Genomic DNA, 17,102 nt, shown 5'->3' on the forward strand with positions numbered 1-17,102 from the left:
GTTTTTGTAACACTTCAGTGATTATAACACAAAATCATAGTTACCTCCTCTACAAAATTTAATTTAGAATTTAATATTTGTGAACTCATTTTCTCCCCAAATATTTTGTGTCCCAAAGATGTTTTTTTTTTTTTTTTTTTTTTTTTTTTTAAAGCTAAAGCACGCAGAAGACTTTAATGCCGCCTTCCAACTGCAGTGAATGGGTTAAAAAAAAAAAAAAGGTACTAATTACAAAAACAGCCAACAAGTGGTAGCAGAGTATAAGAGATCAACCAAGGCCATGATGAGAACAAGCTGTTTCCCCACAATTGTAAACAGATTTGTGAATAATGATGAAACTTAGCTATATTCTAATGCTAATTGCTGCAAAACGTAAATGGATAGAAATATATATTTTTTTTCATGATGAAAGAAGAGACTCTAATCTTTCTTTGGTAGGTTCCATGTTTTTCTAACCAAAGAACACAATATTCTGTGGGCCTTGCAAAATGAATCAAAATCCAGTAAAACAGCCGAGAGCGAAGGGGTCAGTGAAAATGGCAGCGAGTGAGTGAGTTCATCAATATCGGATTGAAGTGAATCGGAAAAAAATCAACTCGAACTGAACTCTTGTGAGTCCAAATCAAATCGATTGAAGAAATTAGAATGGATACCCAGCTCTAGTACGAATCCATCACTAGCAAGGTTTCATCAAGCAGCTGATGGCAAAAAAAAAAAAAAAAAAAAAGTAGCGGCTGCGTCGTGCACGACACTGTAAGCGAGGAGAGCAAGGCACAATACCATCACTAGCAAAAATAAGTCAAGGCAAGATGGCCACTGGTTGCTGACATACGTCATACGTCAAGCGTGAAGCGGCACCCACGACGAGGCGCTGTAAGTCAGTGGAAGAGGGACGGAGACCTCCAGCATCCGCATAATTCATCAGAAAAACCATAAAACACACTGCAACGTCGCACCCAAGAGGGGCCGAGGAAACCTGCAGCCCCAATCCACAAGATCACAGACCACCAAAAACATCCGCCAAGAAGACAAGCCACAACTGTCAGTTTGACAACTTCTGAGGAAGGCGACAGTCGACGCTGAAAAGAGTGACGGAAAACGAAAACCTTTGTCTTACAAAAGAAAAACAAAAGATTTGAAGAGGAGATGAACCTTTTGAATCATCCATTTGGAACAGGTTTCATTCTTATGTGTTTTCTGTTGACCGCCACCTATCCCAGCATGCATCTGTGACCTTTGACCCAGCTCCCTATGAATTCCTCAGCACCCGCGTTGCCGTTATTGTGTGTTTGATGTACGGTGTGCCCGCTGCCTGCTTGACTTTCCAAAAATTTGGTGGTGCTTTTATTCTTTGTGTGATGACGCGCACACACGCCACTTCCCAACACTTGAAACCAGCTGTCACCACTCGCAGCATGTACCGCATGATTTGTTGTACTTTTTTTGTCCCCCCCACCCCATTCAGTTGGACCGTTGCAGTGCAACCTCAGGTGGAACTCAATTCATCGGTTAAAAATGATCTGTGTCAAGCTGTCAACTTAGAGGAGTTAGCAATCAAAAATTTAAAAATATATATTTTTGTCAGTCTCATCTTGCACTGACAACTTCCTTTAAGTTGAACTGTATCACTAAAATACTCTTCCTTGATGCCAATTACTACTTTCCTGTTAGTCAGAGCTTTGCTCCCAATTTTTCTTGTCATATTTGATGACGCTGCAGAAAGCGAATGCAAATAGGTTAGTTTTCCAGTGAAAGCCAGGGATAGGTTCCGCAGAAATGTGAATAGCTGAATTGCGAACTGCAAGTAGGCCTGAACTCATCTCAACACAACTTTATTTCTAGAATGCTTAATAATACAGTGGACCGCCATTATTTGTGAAAATCGTTGACATCCATTAAAATGCATTTAGGGCAAAAAATTCCAAAGGAAACTTGCCTGCAGTTCTTCTGTCTTGATACAAAATTGTCACAGTCCTGATGTGGGCCGCCTGCAATTCCACCAGCAGCCTGTTGGAGGTGTCAAGGTCTAGCAAGCAGTCATCAGATTCCACAGAGGGAAAGAAGAAGAGCCTTATGCTGATGCACAGTAAATAAGTGTCTTGATGGCGTAAATCTGACCCAGGGACGACTGATTTGCCAGATTTCCTATGAAATCAAATCCACCTTTGATGTTGCACTGTATTGTTATTATTGTCATGGTTTAATTATACGTTCATCTGGCAGCAGACTAACGAGCAGTGTGGTCACTAAACGTGACCCAATGCATGATTGAACCATTCAAACGCAAAGGTTCTCTTTACCTTCCAGTTTGGGTCCAGAGTTGTCCCGCTTCTGAGGGAACAGGACCTCCGTAAGTCCAATGCCTCCGCCAGCCTTCACTTTTTTTTTTCTTTTTTTTTTTTTTCTTTTTTTTACTTCCTGCTTCCCTCAGTGGTTGCCAGGCTACAGTAGAATTTTGGCAGGGTAATGTTTGCTTCTATCTCATTTTGGAGTTTTGTTTTGTGCTTAACCCTGCATGCTTGTCTATTTTATTTACCGGTATTTATTTTTCTACCATTTTAATGCCACATGCTTGCTGACATGAGTAGAAGGCTTGGGGAAGGCACGCGGTGGTTTCGGCTGCTACATAGATTAGCTGAAAAAGTGGATGATTTCCCTAATTGTTGACATTCCTCGCACACCCCTGTCCTTTCCTGTCCCACAGTGACCGCTCCATGGAGGTCTACCTGCGACCCACCTTCACTGACGACCGATCTGCCACCATCTTCTACTAGCGGCCTGCAGTACCGTTTTCAGCCATTAGGGAGAGAGTGACTTTTTGTACAGGAATAGAAGAGGGGGGGCAAGGCCAAAGTTGAACGAGTTGTTTCTTTACTTTGACGTTAACGTAATTTGTTAATTTCATGAGGTACGATAAAGTTAATGTTATGAGAATAAAGCCAAAATGCTACAAAAAAAAAGTCAAATTAATAAGAATTTTGTCATCAGGAGAATACAACTTTTCTTCTTTTTTTCATACAGAAGCAGGAAAAAAAAAGATCAGTTGAAAAAATAGTTTTCCTAACTTTAACGTTAATTGGACTGCAAGAATAAAGTCAGCTTAGTTAAACACAAAAAGTTGCAAGATCATGAGAGTAAAATATTACAAGAAAATAATTTAATTTGAATAAGATTTATGTCTTTGTTTTATGGCAATAAAGTTGTGATACAAGAAAAACACGAGTTGAAATATTACCAAAAATGTCTCTGAGAAAATTATTCTCATAATATTGTGACTTTCACATTTAAAAATTATGACTTTATTCTCGTAATTGAACCATTTTTACACCCAAAGCACTTTTGTCACAGAAACAGGAAAAAAAAAATGTTGTTGAAGCAGTACTACTTAATATTCGTGTCAATTACATGAAAAAAAAGACACGTTTGTAATATTACAATAAAAAAAGCTATTAAGTTACAAGAATAAGTGTCATATACACCGAACACAAGTGGTAACTTTACAAAAATGTCTTCATAAACTGGGATAAAGTCTGAAGAAAAATCAATCTACAATTTTTCAAGAAAAATATATAACTTTATTCTTAGAATATTGTGATTTTTTCATATAATTTACAATAAATAAATTTCCATAACATTACATTACATTATATTTTGACTTTTTTTTTCCTTTTTCAAAAAACAAAACAAGGCTTTCTTCTCATAATAGAGCTTTTTTTTTTTTTTTGTCATCAATTCATCAGCAATGCCGTCGCATAATTACGCTTCTACTGTGGAGTTTCGCTCGTGGCACTGTAAATCTTTATTATCATTATTGACATTAAAGCGCAGCAGCAATGAACTTAACATGTTGATAGTTTTCATAAGCGAGACAGAAAATTAGTGGGAGGGGTGGGAAAAAATATTGTCATCACTCATGGTTGAGAATCACTATTGTCGCTGTTTAATGTCAATATTTGTGCAATTGTGCACTTTTTACTGTGCAGCCAGGACAAATTTCTGCATTCTCAACAAACAGTGAAAAAGATGGTTTTTATGGCCGTTACAACAAATTCTCCTAATTGCGGATTTTTGGTTATTTAAACATTATTGTATGTTTTTGTTTGTTTGTTTTTGTTTTGTACTTATGCTGCCGCTTAGTCTTTTTATTTTAGAAAAACAAACTCATGACAATTATAAGGGAGTGTCCTTTGTAGATTTTCACTGTTTTCAGCTTTGATAATCATTTGCAAAATATGGCAGTAATACCGTGAGCTAATCCCGTCCCTTGTGAATCGGAGTTCTACCTGCGATTTGTTGTAGCCAGAACATCATTTGGTTGAGTAAGATTGTGCATATGTTGCAATAGTTTCTAGTTGCATATGCAGATTAATGTGGAAAATTGTGCCTTCCACTTTTTTTTTTGTTAGTTTTATTTTATTTTGTATTTTTTTATGATTGTTATTTTGCTTATGTAAAGCTAACTTTTTGCAATTTCACCAATTTATGGCTTTACAGGAATGTTCCTTCTCTTCTGTTGTTAATATAAATCATATCCAATCTGCCGGATAGAAGTGAGGTGAAATTTCAATGCATACATAAAGGAATTCTTTTATTATCCTTCTTATTAGCTTTGAGGGAGTGGTAGCTAATCTGATAAGGCGCAGTATTAATATAGTTTTTGGTCATTGGTTTTCAGTATTACTCATCTGGGATGTGAAGCTGAAAGCCTGTGCAGGTCAAAATGGGAAAAATACAACTGAATGATATGAATGAGCTAATAGGACTGTCAAATGAAAATAAAGAATTGATGAGTGCTTTACACTGATGGCTTCATGAATCAGGCTTTTATTGTCATTTGGGAAGCAATTTTTTTTTTTTTTTGCTCGAGTTTTTTTTTTTTAAACTTTTGATATAGCTTTCACTTTGTTTCCCACTTTTTGTCTGTTTGTATTATATCTGTTCTGTACAGAAAGCACATAAATTATCAAAATAAATCCCCATGGACACGTTTCATGTTATGTTTTCATAGTATTGTTTTGTCACAGTCCAACATGTTTTAATTGTTTTTGAATTTTTATCTTTAGCAGTCTGAAATTGACTTAAAGATGTTCTTCCGTTATTCCCATTTTCTTTCAAGTATTATTCATCTGAAGTCATCTGATTGCCAATCCATTGGCAAGGGAATCATACGCCAACAAAAACTGATACCTGAAACCATGAAAAAGTACAGGGTGTGTGCGTGGGTGCGTGTGTGTGTGTGTGTGTGTGTGTGTGTGTGTGTTCTTGTACATACTACATTGTGAGGACCAAAATACATCTTTATCCAACAGAATGAGGACATTTTTGTGAAGTGAGGACATTTTGGCCGGTCCCTCACTTCTCAAGACCTCTTTTTGAAGGTCAAGACTTGGTTTTAGAGTTTAGGTTTGAATTGGGTTATGGTTGGGTTTAGGGTAAGGGTTAGGGTTAGGCAATCATTTTTGATGGTTGGGGTTAGGGTAAGGCTCTAGGAAATGCATTATGTCAATGGATGTCCTCACAAAGCTATATGTACAAGGATGTGTGTGTGTGTGTGTGTGTGTGTGTGTGTGTGTGTTCTTGTACATACTACATTGTGAGGACCAAAATACATCTTTATCCAACAGAATGAGGACATTTTTGTGAAGTGAGGACATTTTGGCCGGTCCCTCACTTCTCAAGACCTCTTTTTGAAGGTCAAGACTTGGTTTTAGAGTTTAGGTTTGAATTGGGTTATGGTTGGGTTTAGGGTAAGGGTTAGGGTTAGGCAATCATTTTTGATGGTTGGGGTTAGGGTAAGGCTCTAGGAAATGCATTATGTCAATGGATGTCCTCACAAAGATATATGTATAAGGATGTGTGTATGTATGTGTATATATATATATATATATATATATATATATATATATATATATATATATATATATATATATATATATATATATATATACATATATATATATATATATATATATATATATATACATATATATATATATATCCAAACCTGCATCATTTTACAAGAAACCAGAATACTGTATTACTGGAATGACATTGTTATAATAAAATGAGGTACTGTAAGTTGTGAGGGGAAAAAATAACTATAGAAATGAGATAATTGCTATACAAAGTCATGATGCTACAAGTCATAATAAGGTGCTAGTACAAGAATTTAGCAAAATTGAGAGGAAAAACTCATAGATCTAGCTGATAAGTCATTTTTACTTGTTATATTGACAAGTTTAATCTCGTGACATGACTTGGCTAACAAAACAAACATGACCTGTTATTAAGACTTTTTTTCTCTCACTAAAAAAAATGGCACCAGTCTTGTAATATTGTGATTTTAAAAATAAACAATAGTTTTTATTTTAGAATATTGTAAATTGGGGGTCTCCAAGTCCTACCGTGAGAGCCCCTTTCCAGCCTGTTTACCATGTTTCCCTCCTCCAGCACACACAAATTAAATAATCAGGATTGTTATCAGGCTTCTGCAAAGTTTGTTGATCATTTGATACAGGTGTGTTGGAGGAGGGAAACATGGAAAATGGGCTAGTTCGGGGCTCTAGAGGACAGACATTCCTGAAATTTCTCAGCCATATTCTCTTCATGTAGCTTTATTCTCTTTATTTATTACACTTTTTTAATTTCTACATTTTCTTACAATAGATTTTATATACTTATTTAAAATCTTATATAATAGAGAAATATGGGAATATTATTTTTTTCAAAACAAAAAACAAAAACAAAGTTCAAGTCTCCATTTTCATAACTATGTTCTCATAATTTGACCCCACTGTGTGGCATTAATGTTTGTTCGTTCATAGTATTTCAGAAGAAATAAACAGACATGCAGCCGGGGAGGAAATATTTGTGTGTATTGTTCTGGAAATAGTACAACAGCAATGATGATGGAGAATGGACAATGATTGTGGTTACTACTGGTGCAAAGAACCACCCGCCTTTCCCCAATGAGAAGGAGCGGCGGCGGTAGTATTTCAAGTCAAGCTACCTGCTACATAGTCACTTCACATTCATACAATATGTAACATATGTCATCATTTGAAGGTGTCGCTTGTGGCATGAAAAGGACTTAACGATATGCAACAATACATAGACATAGAAAAGAGCCGCATGGATGACAATTTACTGTACATTGATAAGACGGCTCCGCTTCAAAGTGCCTTGAAACGTCCCTTTGGTGTATTTTAGTTGCAGGTCAAATACATTTAAAAGTGGACATTTTTCTTCACATATTTCCAAGGTACAATGGATATGAAAAGTTTACATAGCCCTGTTCAAATGCCAAACGCATCCTCTTATTACAAGAATGTGGCTGTTCAGAATTAACCAATCGCATTCAAATGCGTTAAAATGCGTCCACAGACGCCTGCCACCGTTTTAAATGCTTCTAACCCTGAAAAGCTGTTTTACGGCTTTTCCTGATTTTTTTTTTTTGTTTGTTTTTTTGTTTTTGTTTTTTTGCTTTCTTAGCAGAAGCATGAAAGTTTTGTGCAACTGACTGCAATTTAGAGTTGTTCATAACTCATTCCACATTGCCTAAGGGCCATAACAAAATCATCCAACTTTGTGGAGAATGTGTTCTGGTCCGGCGAAGCCACGGTTGAACTCTTTGGCTGGTAGTCAAAAAGGTGCATTTAGCCTGGCTAGCGGGAGAAGCTAATAAAAGCTAGCGAGAGCAAAGCAGAGGGAGACAAGCTGCGGCAGCCCGAATTACAGGACTCAGTGATGACCACCTGTCGGCCCCAGCTGTGGAAGGTAAGCATTGAGTCTGACACTAGCTGCAACTTACATCAGAGGCTAACTGTGTTCGCGAAGTTCTCATTAAAGTATCCGAAGCAGAAAGATGACAGTGAAATATGGTGTGACCAATGTAATACTATTAACGATTACTAGACCTACAAATATATACAAAAAATGTACGCCTATGTCGATATATAATTTTTTTTACACATGATTGAAATGAATAGTGTTTTTTTAAAATGAGTGAATTATTAGTTCACCACTAGATGGCACTAAATAATACACACTGTCCCTTTCAGGCTTCTGTTAGAAAGCAAGAAAAAATTAGCAAAAGTGCATTAGAACATCAGCGCTTTATTTGGGCTTAATCAGGTGCACTTTAAATGGTGGCCAGGTGTGTGTGATTTTTTTTTTTTTGGTAGCACAAAAACCTGGCATTTGAACAAGGTTTTGTAGACTTATCCAGTGTATGTCATCCCGGTGGATTTGTAATCTTTGATTATTTACCAAATAAGCCATTGCTTCTACTTTCCTCGAAAACTTTTCAAAAAATATAAACGTCTTCATTATCCACCACAGGGAACAAACCAAATAAAAGCATGTAACAGTCTTTATAAAATGTCCAATGGAGGCAGCCAATGAATTAAGCTCTTTTTGAGCAACTGTTTTATGCTTCACAAATGATCTTCGATGCGAACATTGAGCTAACACAGTATGTTTGGTGTATACTTTTTTGGGTAACAACAATGTGCGTTCTTAGTGACTTTGTCAGCAGCAAATCTGCAAATTAAGAAATGTGCAAATCACCACGAGGGGTTTCACTACAATACGAGGCACTATCTCAAGAAGGCCCCCACCAGGCTGATGACCTAAACAGACCATTAAAAATAAAACTCTGTAAAACATCACATACATCGTAATGTTTTGTTGTGTGTGTGTTGGAAGGGAGGATGTCCTCTCATTGTTTTGGACAGTCTTCTGCATTCCCTGTTGGGGATGGAAACATTCTGTTAAATTGCTGGACACTTTATTCATTCACTAAATGTCGAATTAAACTTGAAGCAAACTGTTAAACCATCTTTCAGGGAGGCTGGTACTGACCCGTTGGTGCTGTCGTGTCTGACACGTGCGTGATGGAGAATCTGGAGACCATGAACCGGTTCATTGCGACAGATTTTGGCACCTCAGGACTGTTTGAAGGGGAAACTGGTGTCACCTGGGGCTCGGCCGTGGTGTCAGGTGAAGGTTGGCAATGCTCAAAAGCACAATCATCCTCCCACTTGGAACCTGAAGACAAATACATAACAGTCATCATGAAGGAGAGCTGAACGCCCCGTAAATTTTGTGGCCCTTGAATATCCCACCTTGCTCTGTGTTAACGTCTGTCTCCTCGGCATTACAGTGAGCCTCACATGCTTCAAGTTTGTACTCATCCGAGTTAGGTACGTGGTCATCCACTTTTGAGATGTTTTCATCCAAATTGGAGGTGTTATCATCCATGTTGGAGGTGTTTTCATCCATTGTCTCCTTCCCGCCCGACCCCTCTTCAGTGGAGAAGCTGTAGTCGACCAATTCTCCAGTTGGACTCTCCTGGAATTCAAATTGGAAAAAAAATCTTAACACGTTCACTGCCATAGACGGCTCTAGACGTCAAAGATTCATTTTTACTGGGCTAGCAGTGATATTCCGAACACATGCATGGTTTTCACGTGGTACCTGGTCAAAGAGGAAAACGGTGACGTCATCAAAGAAGGACACGGCCTTTTTCTTCCTCTCTAGCTCCTCACAGAAAGACTGAGTGAGGAGCGTTGGCATCTTCAGGAGGCTGCGAAGATGCTTCGCTCTGCTGCTGTCGCTCACCACCACCGGCACTGCGGTCAGATCCTCATCGCTCCCCTCGCTGTCTTCCTCCTGGATGCTGTAGATCCGCAACTCTTCATCTGACTCGCTGTCGTCGGAGTCGTCCTCGTCCTCCGCCTCCTCCAGCGGGGCTCTTATAGCCTCTCCACACAGCTCCAGCATCGACGAGGCGGACGACATGTCGGCGCCGCCGTTAGATGCTTCGCATGAGCTGTCCTGTGAATCGCATTCCTCGGCATCAATGTCCTCGAAGTCTTCCTCGTTTATCCTGACTGTCTCCCCTCTGTCCGGCAATGCTTCCACATGATTGAAATCTGGCAGCTCTTCCTCCACCGTGGATTGATCTGTATTTTCGTCCTCTTTGGCTTCATCATCGTTATAATCAGACACAGTGGAGTCAGTGCATAAAATCTGTACGTGGCAACAGTCTTCAGGTCTGTTGCTTCCCTCCTGGTAGTTTGTTGAGGCCTCCTGGACGGTAGGGGAGGGTTCAGATTCAGCGGAGGAACTGAGCTCTGAGCAGGGCTCCTCTTGGTGCTCTCTCTCCAACTCCAGATCGTCATAGTCTGGGGCCGCCTCTTTGGTCAGGCACCCGCCCATCTGCACAGGAAACGGTGACAACATGGACAGCCCAGGTGTGGAAAAAGAATGGGGAGAGTTTAGCGCAGAAGATCTCGTCAAAATGCAGGTTCCTCTTTGATTCAAGTCCTCATTGATCAACTCCATTTTAATTGGATCTCTGGAAGAGCTCACTTTCCCGGCATACAACTCATGTTTACTTGGACCTGCAAAGAATTTACCGCCTTCCTCCCACGGGCTTTTGTCATTTTCAGGATCATGGTCAGAGAAATAAGCAGAGTCCCGGTATGTGTTTTTATCAGTCATGTCCTTGAAGCGGACCTCTGAGGCGCTAGTGAGATGTTGACGCACACCCACTTGCAGAACAAGTCCAGTTGCACTTGTTTGCGGACCAACAAACTCTTTGAACATAAATTCTGGAGATCCATTATTTTCTGTGTCGTACCCACTATCCAGGGATTTGGGCTGGGCCGGAGTACTGAAGGAGTCTGGGCTGAAGGCTTGGTCACTGGTGCTTGCCACCGATGACGAAAAGTTAATGGTGTCTGCAGAGTCTGGAGTTCCCTCTGGGTTTTTCAGTGGACTTAGCTCTTCCTCCTGCATGTCTGCATAGTCAAGGTTGAAGTCTGTAAAGATGCTTGATGTGATATCTGTAAAGTCATCGTCCTCCTCGCTGTAGTCCCCAAGCTCCACCAGGGTAGCACTGGTGTCTCTGCTACCAATTCCACTTCTCAACTCTCGGCTATTGCCTGAGGAGGGACAGGTTACCCTTCTATCTCCAAAAGCAGAAGCAGAACATCCCTCCCAAATGTTAGCGCTCCGCTTCTCTGGTAGACCTTGAATCCAGCTCCGAGATTCTGTGAAGGATGAAGGAGACTTCATGTAGGTATCAGGTATTATCTTGGGCTTAGAATGTAATCTGTCTTCATTAAGTAACAATTGCATTTCATTTTCTCTAGCACTCTCACTTTTAAGACAATTAGGACTTTGGAAACTAGCCAAGTCATTTTGCTCATTGTTGGCTCCACTGTCTTGGTGACATAAGTGAATGTACGATCCGAGTTCTTTGAGTTTGCTGGTAGAACTACAGACAGATTCCCCCCGTTCTGCCTGCTTTTCACAATTCCTGGAACTGCGGAAGGTTTTGGTGGTATCCTTAGTTAAAGTCCATATTTCTGTCATGTCACAGCGCACATTATACTGAAGGTCTAGATAATTCTCCATCCTGTCTCTATTCCTGTTGCTTAAGTTTGGGATATTATTGTTGGCAGAATGGTTTGAGGTCCAGTTTGTGACTTCTTCCTCAGAGAAATTGTGAGTGTCCCCACCCCTCTGATAACCCACCAGCAGACCAGCACCTCTTTCAGCATCCATACTAACGTGGCTTATGATAGGTCGCGTCTTTTGAAGGGATCCCATCGTGGTGTGGTAACTTTCATTAAGCATTTCGCAGCTGCTTCCGTCTTCAAGATACGGATCACACATTCCTAAACTTGGGCTGCTCACACTAACCTTATTTTCTAACAATGCCAGCGGATTTCCAGCATTGGAGTGTTCTGAATCTGACAAACTGGCTCGTTGTGTGGATTCACAGTAGTCAGGGTCAACTTGAAAGGATAAGGAATCTGCATGGGGCTGGCTGAACATCACAGAACTGGATGCCTGTCTGAGTAGTGGCTCCATGCTTAGCTGAACAGTGGGGCTTGAGTCGGAATCATAGGTGGTTGATTTTGTGCCGTCTGCAGTTGACCAGTAAGCATTCGGTTGTGCTCTGGTTGAACCAGTGTGATTTTCAGGAGACAACTTAGCATTGCCAACCTCCACCACAGGACTTAAGTGCACAACATTGTCGTCCAAATTTATGTTACACTCAGATGTGTCTTCTATACGGATATAATACTCACTGCTGACAGAAGGGCTGTGGGCACTCAACACAGGGACCACACCTGGATGCTCAGGGTCATAGCAGGATGGGGATGTCTCAACCCTGCATCCTCCTGAGGTACTTGCATTGCTTGAATAGTATATATCCTGATAATGTGGATTCACTTGGCCAAGTGGGCCGCTGGTGGACAACGAGCAGTAGGGCTGCTCAGCTCGGGCTTGCTCCCATTTATACTCAAAGTTGAGACCGTGGCTCGTCTCTGTGACGGTCAGCAAGTCGTCGCCCGTGTCTGAGTGAAAGCTGTCAGAGAAGTGCTCCAGCAGGGGGAAGGATGACGAGGCAGATGAGGCCAGCTCAACTGCCTGAGCGTGGGCCGGTCCTTGGGCCTCGGCTAAACTCGGCGTGAGGATGAGGGGTGCGGGCGCAGCTGTGTGGGCGGGGCTGCCAAGCAAATTTGGTCTCAAGGCGTTCCAGCGTGCTTCAAAATCCTCCTCGGCTTCACTAGAGCCTTTGGCACACAAGTACGTGAGCAGGAGGTGAACTTCCTCGCTGCTCGGTCGCAGCTCAGGCTGCAGCCAGCAGAACTGCATGACCTCATACCTAGAGAGAGCGAGCACAACAGAAAACACGAATGATTTGTGATCAGAAAACAAACATTATCTTCTAATTACAGCTTGATTCTGGCTGTAAATATGCTGCCTGTCTGCAACTGAAGTATATCTCACCAGCGCTCTGCGAGGGGAAACTGGAGCTGTGGCTTTGGCAGTTTGAGCTGCTGTTCTCGTACGGTGTACGTTAGCACCTGTCTGTCAGAATACTGCCTGTATGGCTGCTCTCCGAGCTCAAACAACTCCCACACGGTCACACCTAATGACCTGGAACAATCAAAAGAGGATGAGCAGATCTAAAATCCAAACAACCCTACTAGCATGTAGCTGTGGCAGCATTAAAGGCCCGTTCTGCTGTTTTCACTCAGGAAAAGGCACTTTTTAAAGGGACACTTTACTTATTGATCCATTTTTAGCAGCAAAAAGTTCCTACTTTTTCAATAATTAATTTGGTGACGTGATTATTTTTTTATGTACATTTAATAACTTTTAAACCGATGTTAAAAGGAATCGAACGCCGGCATGTTTGTTACACGTGACTAAATAACCCGGATGTTTACGTCACTAGTGTGTAAACGCTACACGATGGAAGCACTATGCAACGCAGCCGTGCATCTAGCGTCAAACCCGGAAGGATTAAACCTTATCGCTTCGATCCAACACGACAAAATAACACTACCGAAGGAAAGTCTGCCTTGGATGTGAAAGTTGTGGCGCCAGATGGTCTTTTCGGGCACAAAATAAACTTTAATGAACGAGTGAATCAGGCGGTGGGTGAGTGGTGCTCGTGCGGGAGCTGCAGGAATGGACAATCCGCTAATGAATGTGTGCTGTCTGGAAATGAAAGAACTCGAGGATCGGTTCCTTGCGGACAATCTCAACTGCATCCTGGAACATCAGACATTCAACATGGCAATACTAAATAGACATTCTCAGGATAGCTTTGGTTGCGATGAAAGATGTGAAGAAGAAAAGTCTTGGAGGAGCCAATATCCAACAGGTAAAGTGACACACAGCACGAGCAATGCAAAACGTGTGGAACTGACAAACTATTTCAGGAAAAAGAAAAAAATAGTAAAATTATATGTATCGTCGTTACAGCGCCCAACCTCCCCTAGCTGTTTTTTTTTCTTTTCTTTTTTTGCGTAGCGTCCCGATGATGTAAACGAAAGCTTGCAAGAAGGTTGTGTATTAACCGTGTTTATTTATAGACAGAATGAAGTAAGGAAATGCGAGACGCCGTTACCTAGGCTGGTTATCAATGGTTTGGATCCGAACGAAATTAATAGAAATGCAAATGAAACTGGAATGCACCACAGGAAGAACAGCGGGACAGAACACAAATGTAGTACGTCGCACATGCCGATGATAATGACACTAATACACATTCAATAAATTTTTTGTTAAAATAAGATTATGAACATGGTCAATTTGTGAACTATACACAACTTACGAGCTAATAAAACATAACGTCCGCGCCTGCTTGTCCTTGCCGGGAGGTCGACAGCACTTAGCAAGCCATTTTCTACGCAAATAGTCTTTTTTTGGGGGGGGGATAACATACCAGTGTGCTCCTCGCGGGTTTTTCCTTGACGACACCTTGCAAAATTTTGCAATACAGTAAGGCATAAGTGACGTTTGTGTCTTCCTCGTCGTTCTGTCTGCGTGAACTACTGTTCGCCAAGCGAGTATACACACTTGTTACGTCACCACTTGAGGGCGTTCCAACACGGACTTCTATGTTGAAAAAAGTTAAATAAATCAATATTGGGGTGTATTCTTCAGCTCTTATGCATGTTTCGTAGCTAAACTAACTATTTACTGCCAATCAAGCCATACATGTAAAATTAAAGGTGCCTTCCTTTAAATACAGGATTTAAACAAACAAACTACTTCTCAATTTACAGCTCTGGGCTTCTCTTAATGTCTTGTGGTGATTTTGTCCTAAACCCCCAGCCGCCCAGCCTGTATTTTGCCATTTTGTGTTTGTTTTGTAAACAGCGGGACGTTTCTGTGGAAAGACAGTGTTTACACCCCTCCAGCCAATCGCAGAGCGGGGGGGTGGCGTGTCGCAAACGGGGCCGGGCAAATTTGTCTGCTGTGTGACGTCACTCCCGCGGCAACTTGACAGCACGCACGGATTTATTATCTTTTTCTCACTCTCACGCACTCACTCACAGAACCTTACATGTGTGAATGAGTGAGTGAAACCCCCCCCCCCCCCGACAAATTCACCCGGCCCCGTTTGCGACACGCCACCCCCCGCTCTGCGATTGGCTGGAGGGGTGTAAACACCACAGAAACGTCCTGCTGTTTACATAACAAACACAAAATGGCAAAATACAGGCTTAGGACAAAATCACCACCAGACATTAAGAGAAGCCCAGAGCTGTAAATTGAGAAGAGGTTTGTCTGATTAAATCCTGTATTTAAAAAGTGCCTTTTCCTGAGTGAAAATGGCAGACCGGGCCTTTAAATTAAACTGCCTTTCAAAGGCAAACCGGAATGACAGAAAATAAAGTGACGATGTGTAATAATAGTACTTAACAAAATCCTGAAAAGCGATCTCACCATATGTTGCTAGCTTTGGTCTGGTCAACAACCAACAGATTTCCATGGACTTCGTCTATGAGCTCTGGTGCGATCCAGCGCAGGGGCACCCAAATCTGATCTTGTGTGAAGTAATAGTCCTCCTGCACGTATTACAGAAAAAAATGACGGTATGATGATGAGGTAAGCCAAAATATGATGAGAAGGGTCATACCTTAAACAGACTGTGAGAAAGGCCGTAGTCGCCGATTTTCACGGACATTTCTGAAGTGAGCAAGCAATTCCGCAGGGCTAGGTCACTGCCAAGAGAAAAAGTGTTAGCCGATATAATTTTTGTATGTTTTTTTAAGACACTTTAGGATATAATGTACTGGAGTGACAGAACACGAATTTGGAGTTAAGTGGGAATGTGCCTTGATATATAAATGACTTACGCTAATGCTGTAGTAAAACATAATTACATTAAATATTTGCATTAAAAACTATTCTAGCCCATCTATATTAAAACAAAACAAAAAAATCCAATGAGATACCGTAAGAACAGTGGGCATAACTTCTTGTGCCATGTGACAACGTATTCTTACACCAATGCACAAACTAGTTCATCATGAGCCATTTGTAACCTCAAAGTCATGTATGTTCGGACCATCATAAAATGATTAGCTGCTGTCCCAAACCTACTTAAATGCATTATTGTATTGATGATAAAGAATACAAAAGAATCTAAAATAGCTTGCAGCATTCATCAGTGGCCTGTGGCCCACTCTGGTTTCTGACACGTTGTTTTTCAAATACTCCTTACAGCTTCAGTACCAGGACTGACAAAGTTTTTTTGTCTCACCTCTTCCGCAAACACCAACCCTTCAGCGGCCAACCAGTTGGCAAAGCAGCCGCAGAAGTACGGGACGAGTAGGGGATCGCCCCCGGCAACAAAATCACTGATGCTGGAGTTTTGATGCGATTACTCAGGCAGCACCAGGATGTTGTTGCTGGAAGAGACCAGCAGGGGGCAGCACACGTTCACACTGAGGGCTGTGAGGAAGAAGAAGATGTCCTGCCGGGATGTTTCATTACCTGTGTATGAAGTTGTTCTTGTGGAGGTGCAAAAGCCCTGAAGCGACGTCACATGCCATTCGCTGGAGGATGAGCGGGTCGGGGGTGTCGGAGTCTGACAGCCGGCAACTGCAGAGATAGCTTTTCAGGTCACCCTTAGAGGAAACACAAGAGGATGTTGCTATGAACTTAGTGTTGGTTAAGTGACTAAAAATAGCCGTGTGTTTTGAAAGTAATTAGTTATGTTAGATAATTAGCCATTCTAAATTGTAATGCGTTAGGGCCTACAAAGTATGAGATGACTAACAGTTTCAGTGAAATTGTTGCATTAGTATACCGCTAGATCTGAATGTACTGTAATATTGGATCATATAGATGACATAAGGAAAGTGTTTCCTACCAGGGGGCAAAACTCCATGACCAGCAGATAAGGAGTGACCTCTGAGCACTGGGCCAAGCATTGCAAGAGGGCGGGGTGCTGCAAAGTCCTGGAAATGTATTTTTCATTAATGTTCATCCTTTCAATACACCCAAAATAGGCCACTTTCCTACTCGTGACATGCCTTTGTGCACAAAATCAAACTCAAATATCCCTTGTAAAGCTTAGTGTATAACTGAGTGTTTTCAAGTAAGCTCAAAATGAGCCAGTGTCCTGCTAATGACAGGACTTTTTCTATACAAAATCCAACAAAACTCGGCGTTGAGTCTTTGGTTCAGACTGTGAATGTGAATCCTTACTTAGCCCAATGTGTAAAATGGTGACACAAATAAGCCACAATCTTTTTATGTATTTATTTTTTAATACC

At 41.2% G+C, this 17,102-nt stretch overlaps 2 protein-coding genes across 7 annotated transcripts in view; one reads left to right on the plus strand and one right to left on the minus strand.

Moving 5' to 3' along the window:
• LOC144023262 (BAR/IMD domain-containing adapter protein 2-like) overlaps positions 1 to 4,997 on the plus strand; it is a 129,857-nt gene extending 124,860 nt beyond the window's left edge. For 4 of the 5 annotated variants that reach the window (XR_013284515.1, XR_013284514.1, XR_013284516.1 and 1 more), the window contains 2 exons: positions 2,308 to 2,350; positions 2,705 to 4,997. Coding sequence is in view for 2 of the 5 variants with exons in the window: in XM_077528527.1 (XP_077384653.1) it covers positions 2,308 to 2,335 (28 nt within the window). In the remaining 3 variants the exon portion in view is untranslated. The remainder of the gene's footprint in view (positions 1 to 2,307; positions 2,351 to 2,704) is intronic. The other variant, XM_077528510.1, reaches the window with a different exon arrangement.
• Positions 4,998 to 6,852: 1,855 nt separating this feature from the next.
• The window catches only part of aatka (apoptosis-associated tyrosine kinase a), a 34,114-nt gene continuing 23,864 nt past the window's right edge, over positions 6,853 to 17,102 (minus strand). For both annotated transcript variants that reach the window (XM_077528474.1, XM_077528484.1), the window contains 9 exons: positions 16,697 to 16,784; positions 16,318 to 16,451; positions 15,458 to 15,542; positions 15,265 to 15,386; positions 12,811 to 12,960; positions 9,478 to 12,685; positions 9,126 to 9,351; positions 8,863 to 9,048; positions 6,853 to 8,748 (listed from right to left, as the gene is read on the minus strand). In XM_077528474.1, coding sequence (XP_077384600.1) covers positions 8,720 to 8,748; positions 8,863 to 9,048; positions 9,126 to 9,351; positions 9,478 to 12,685; positions 12,811 to 12,960; positions 15,265 to 15,386; positions 15,458 to 15,542; positions 16,318 to 16,451; positions 16,697 to 16,784 — 4,228 coding nt within the window. In that variant the 3' untranslated portion in view covers positions 6,853 to 8,719. The remainder of the gene's footprint in view (positions 8,749 to 8,862; positions 9,049 to 9,125; positions 9,352 to 9,477; positions 12,686 to 12,810; positions 12,961 to 15,264; positions 15,387 to 15,457; positions 15,543 to 16,317; positions 16,452 to 16,696; positions 16,785 to 17,102) is intronic.

The sequence above is a fragment of the Festucalex cinctus genome, chromosome 1 (genome assembly GCF_051991245.1).
Source record: "Festucalex cinctus isolate MCC-2025b chromosome 1, RoL_Fcin_1.0, whole genome shotgun sequence".
Lineage (NCBI taxonomy): Eukaryota > Metazoa > Chordata > Actinopteri > Syngnathiformes > Syngnathidae > Festucalex > Festucalex cinctus.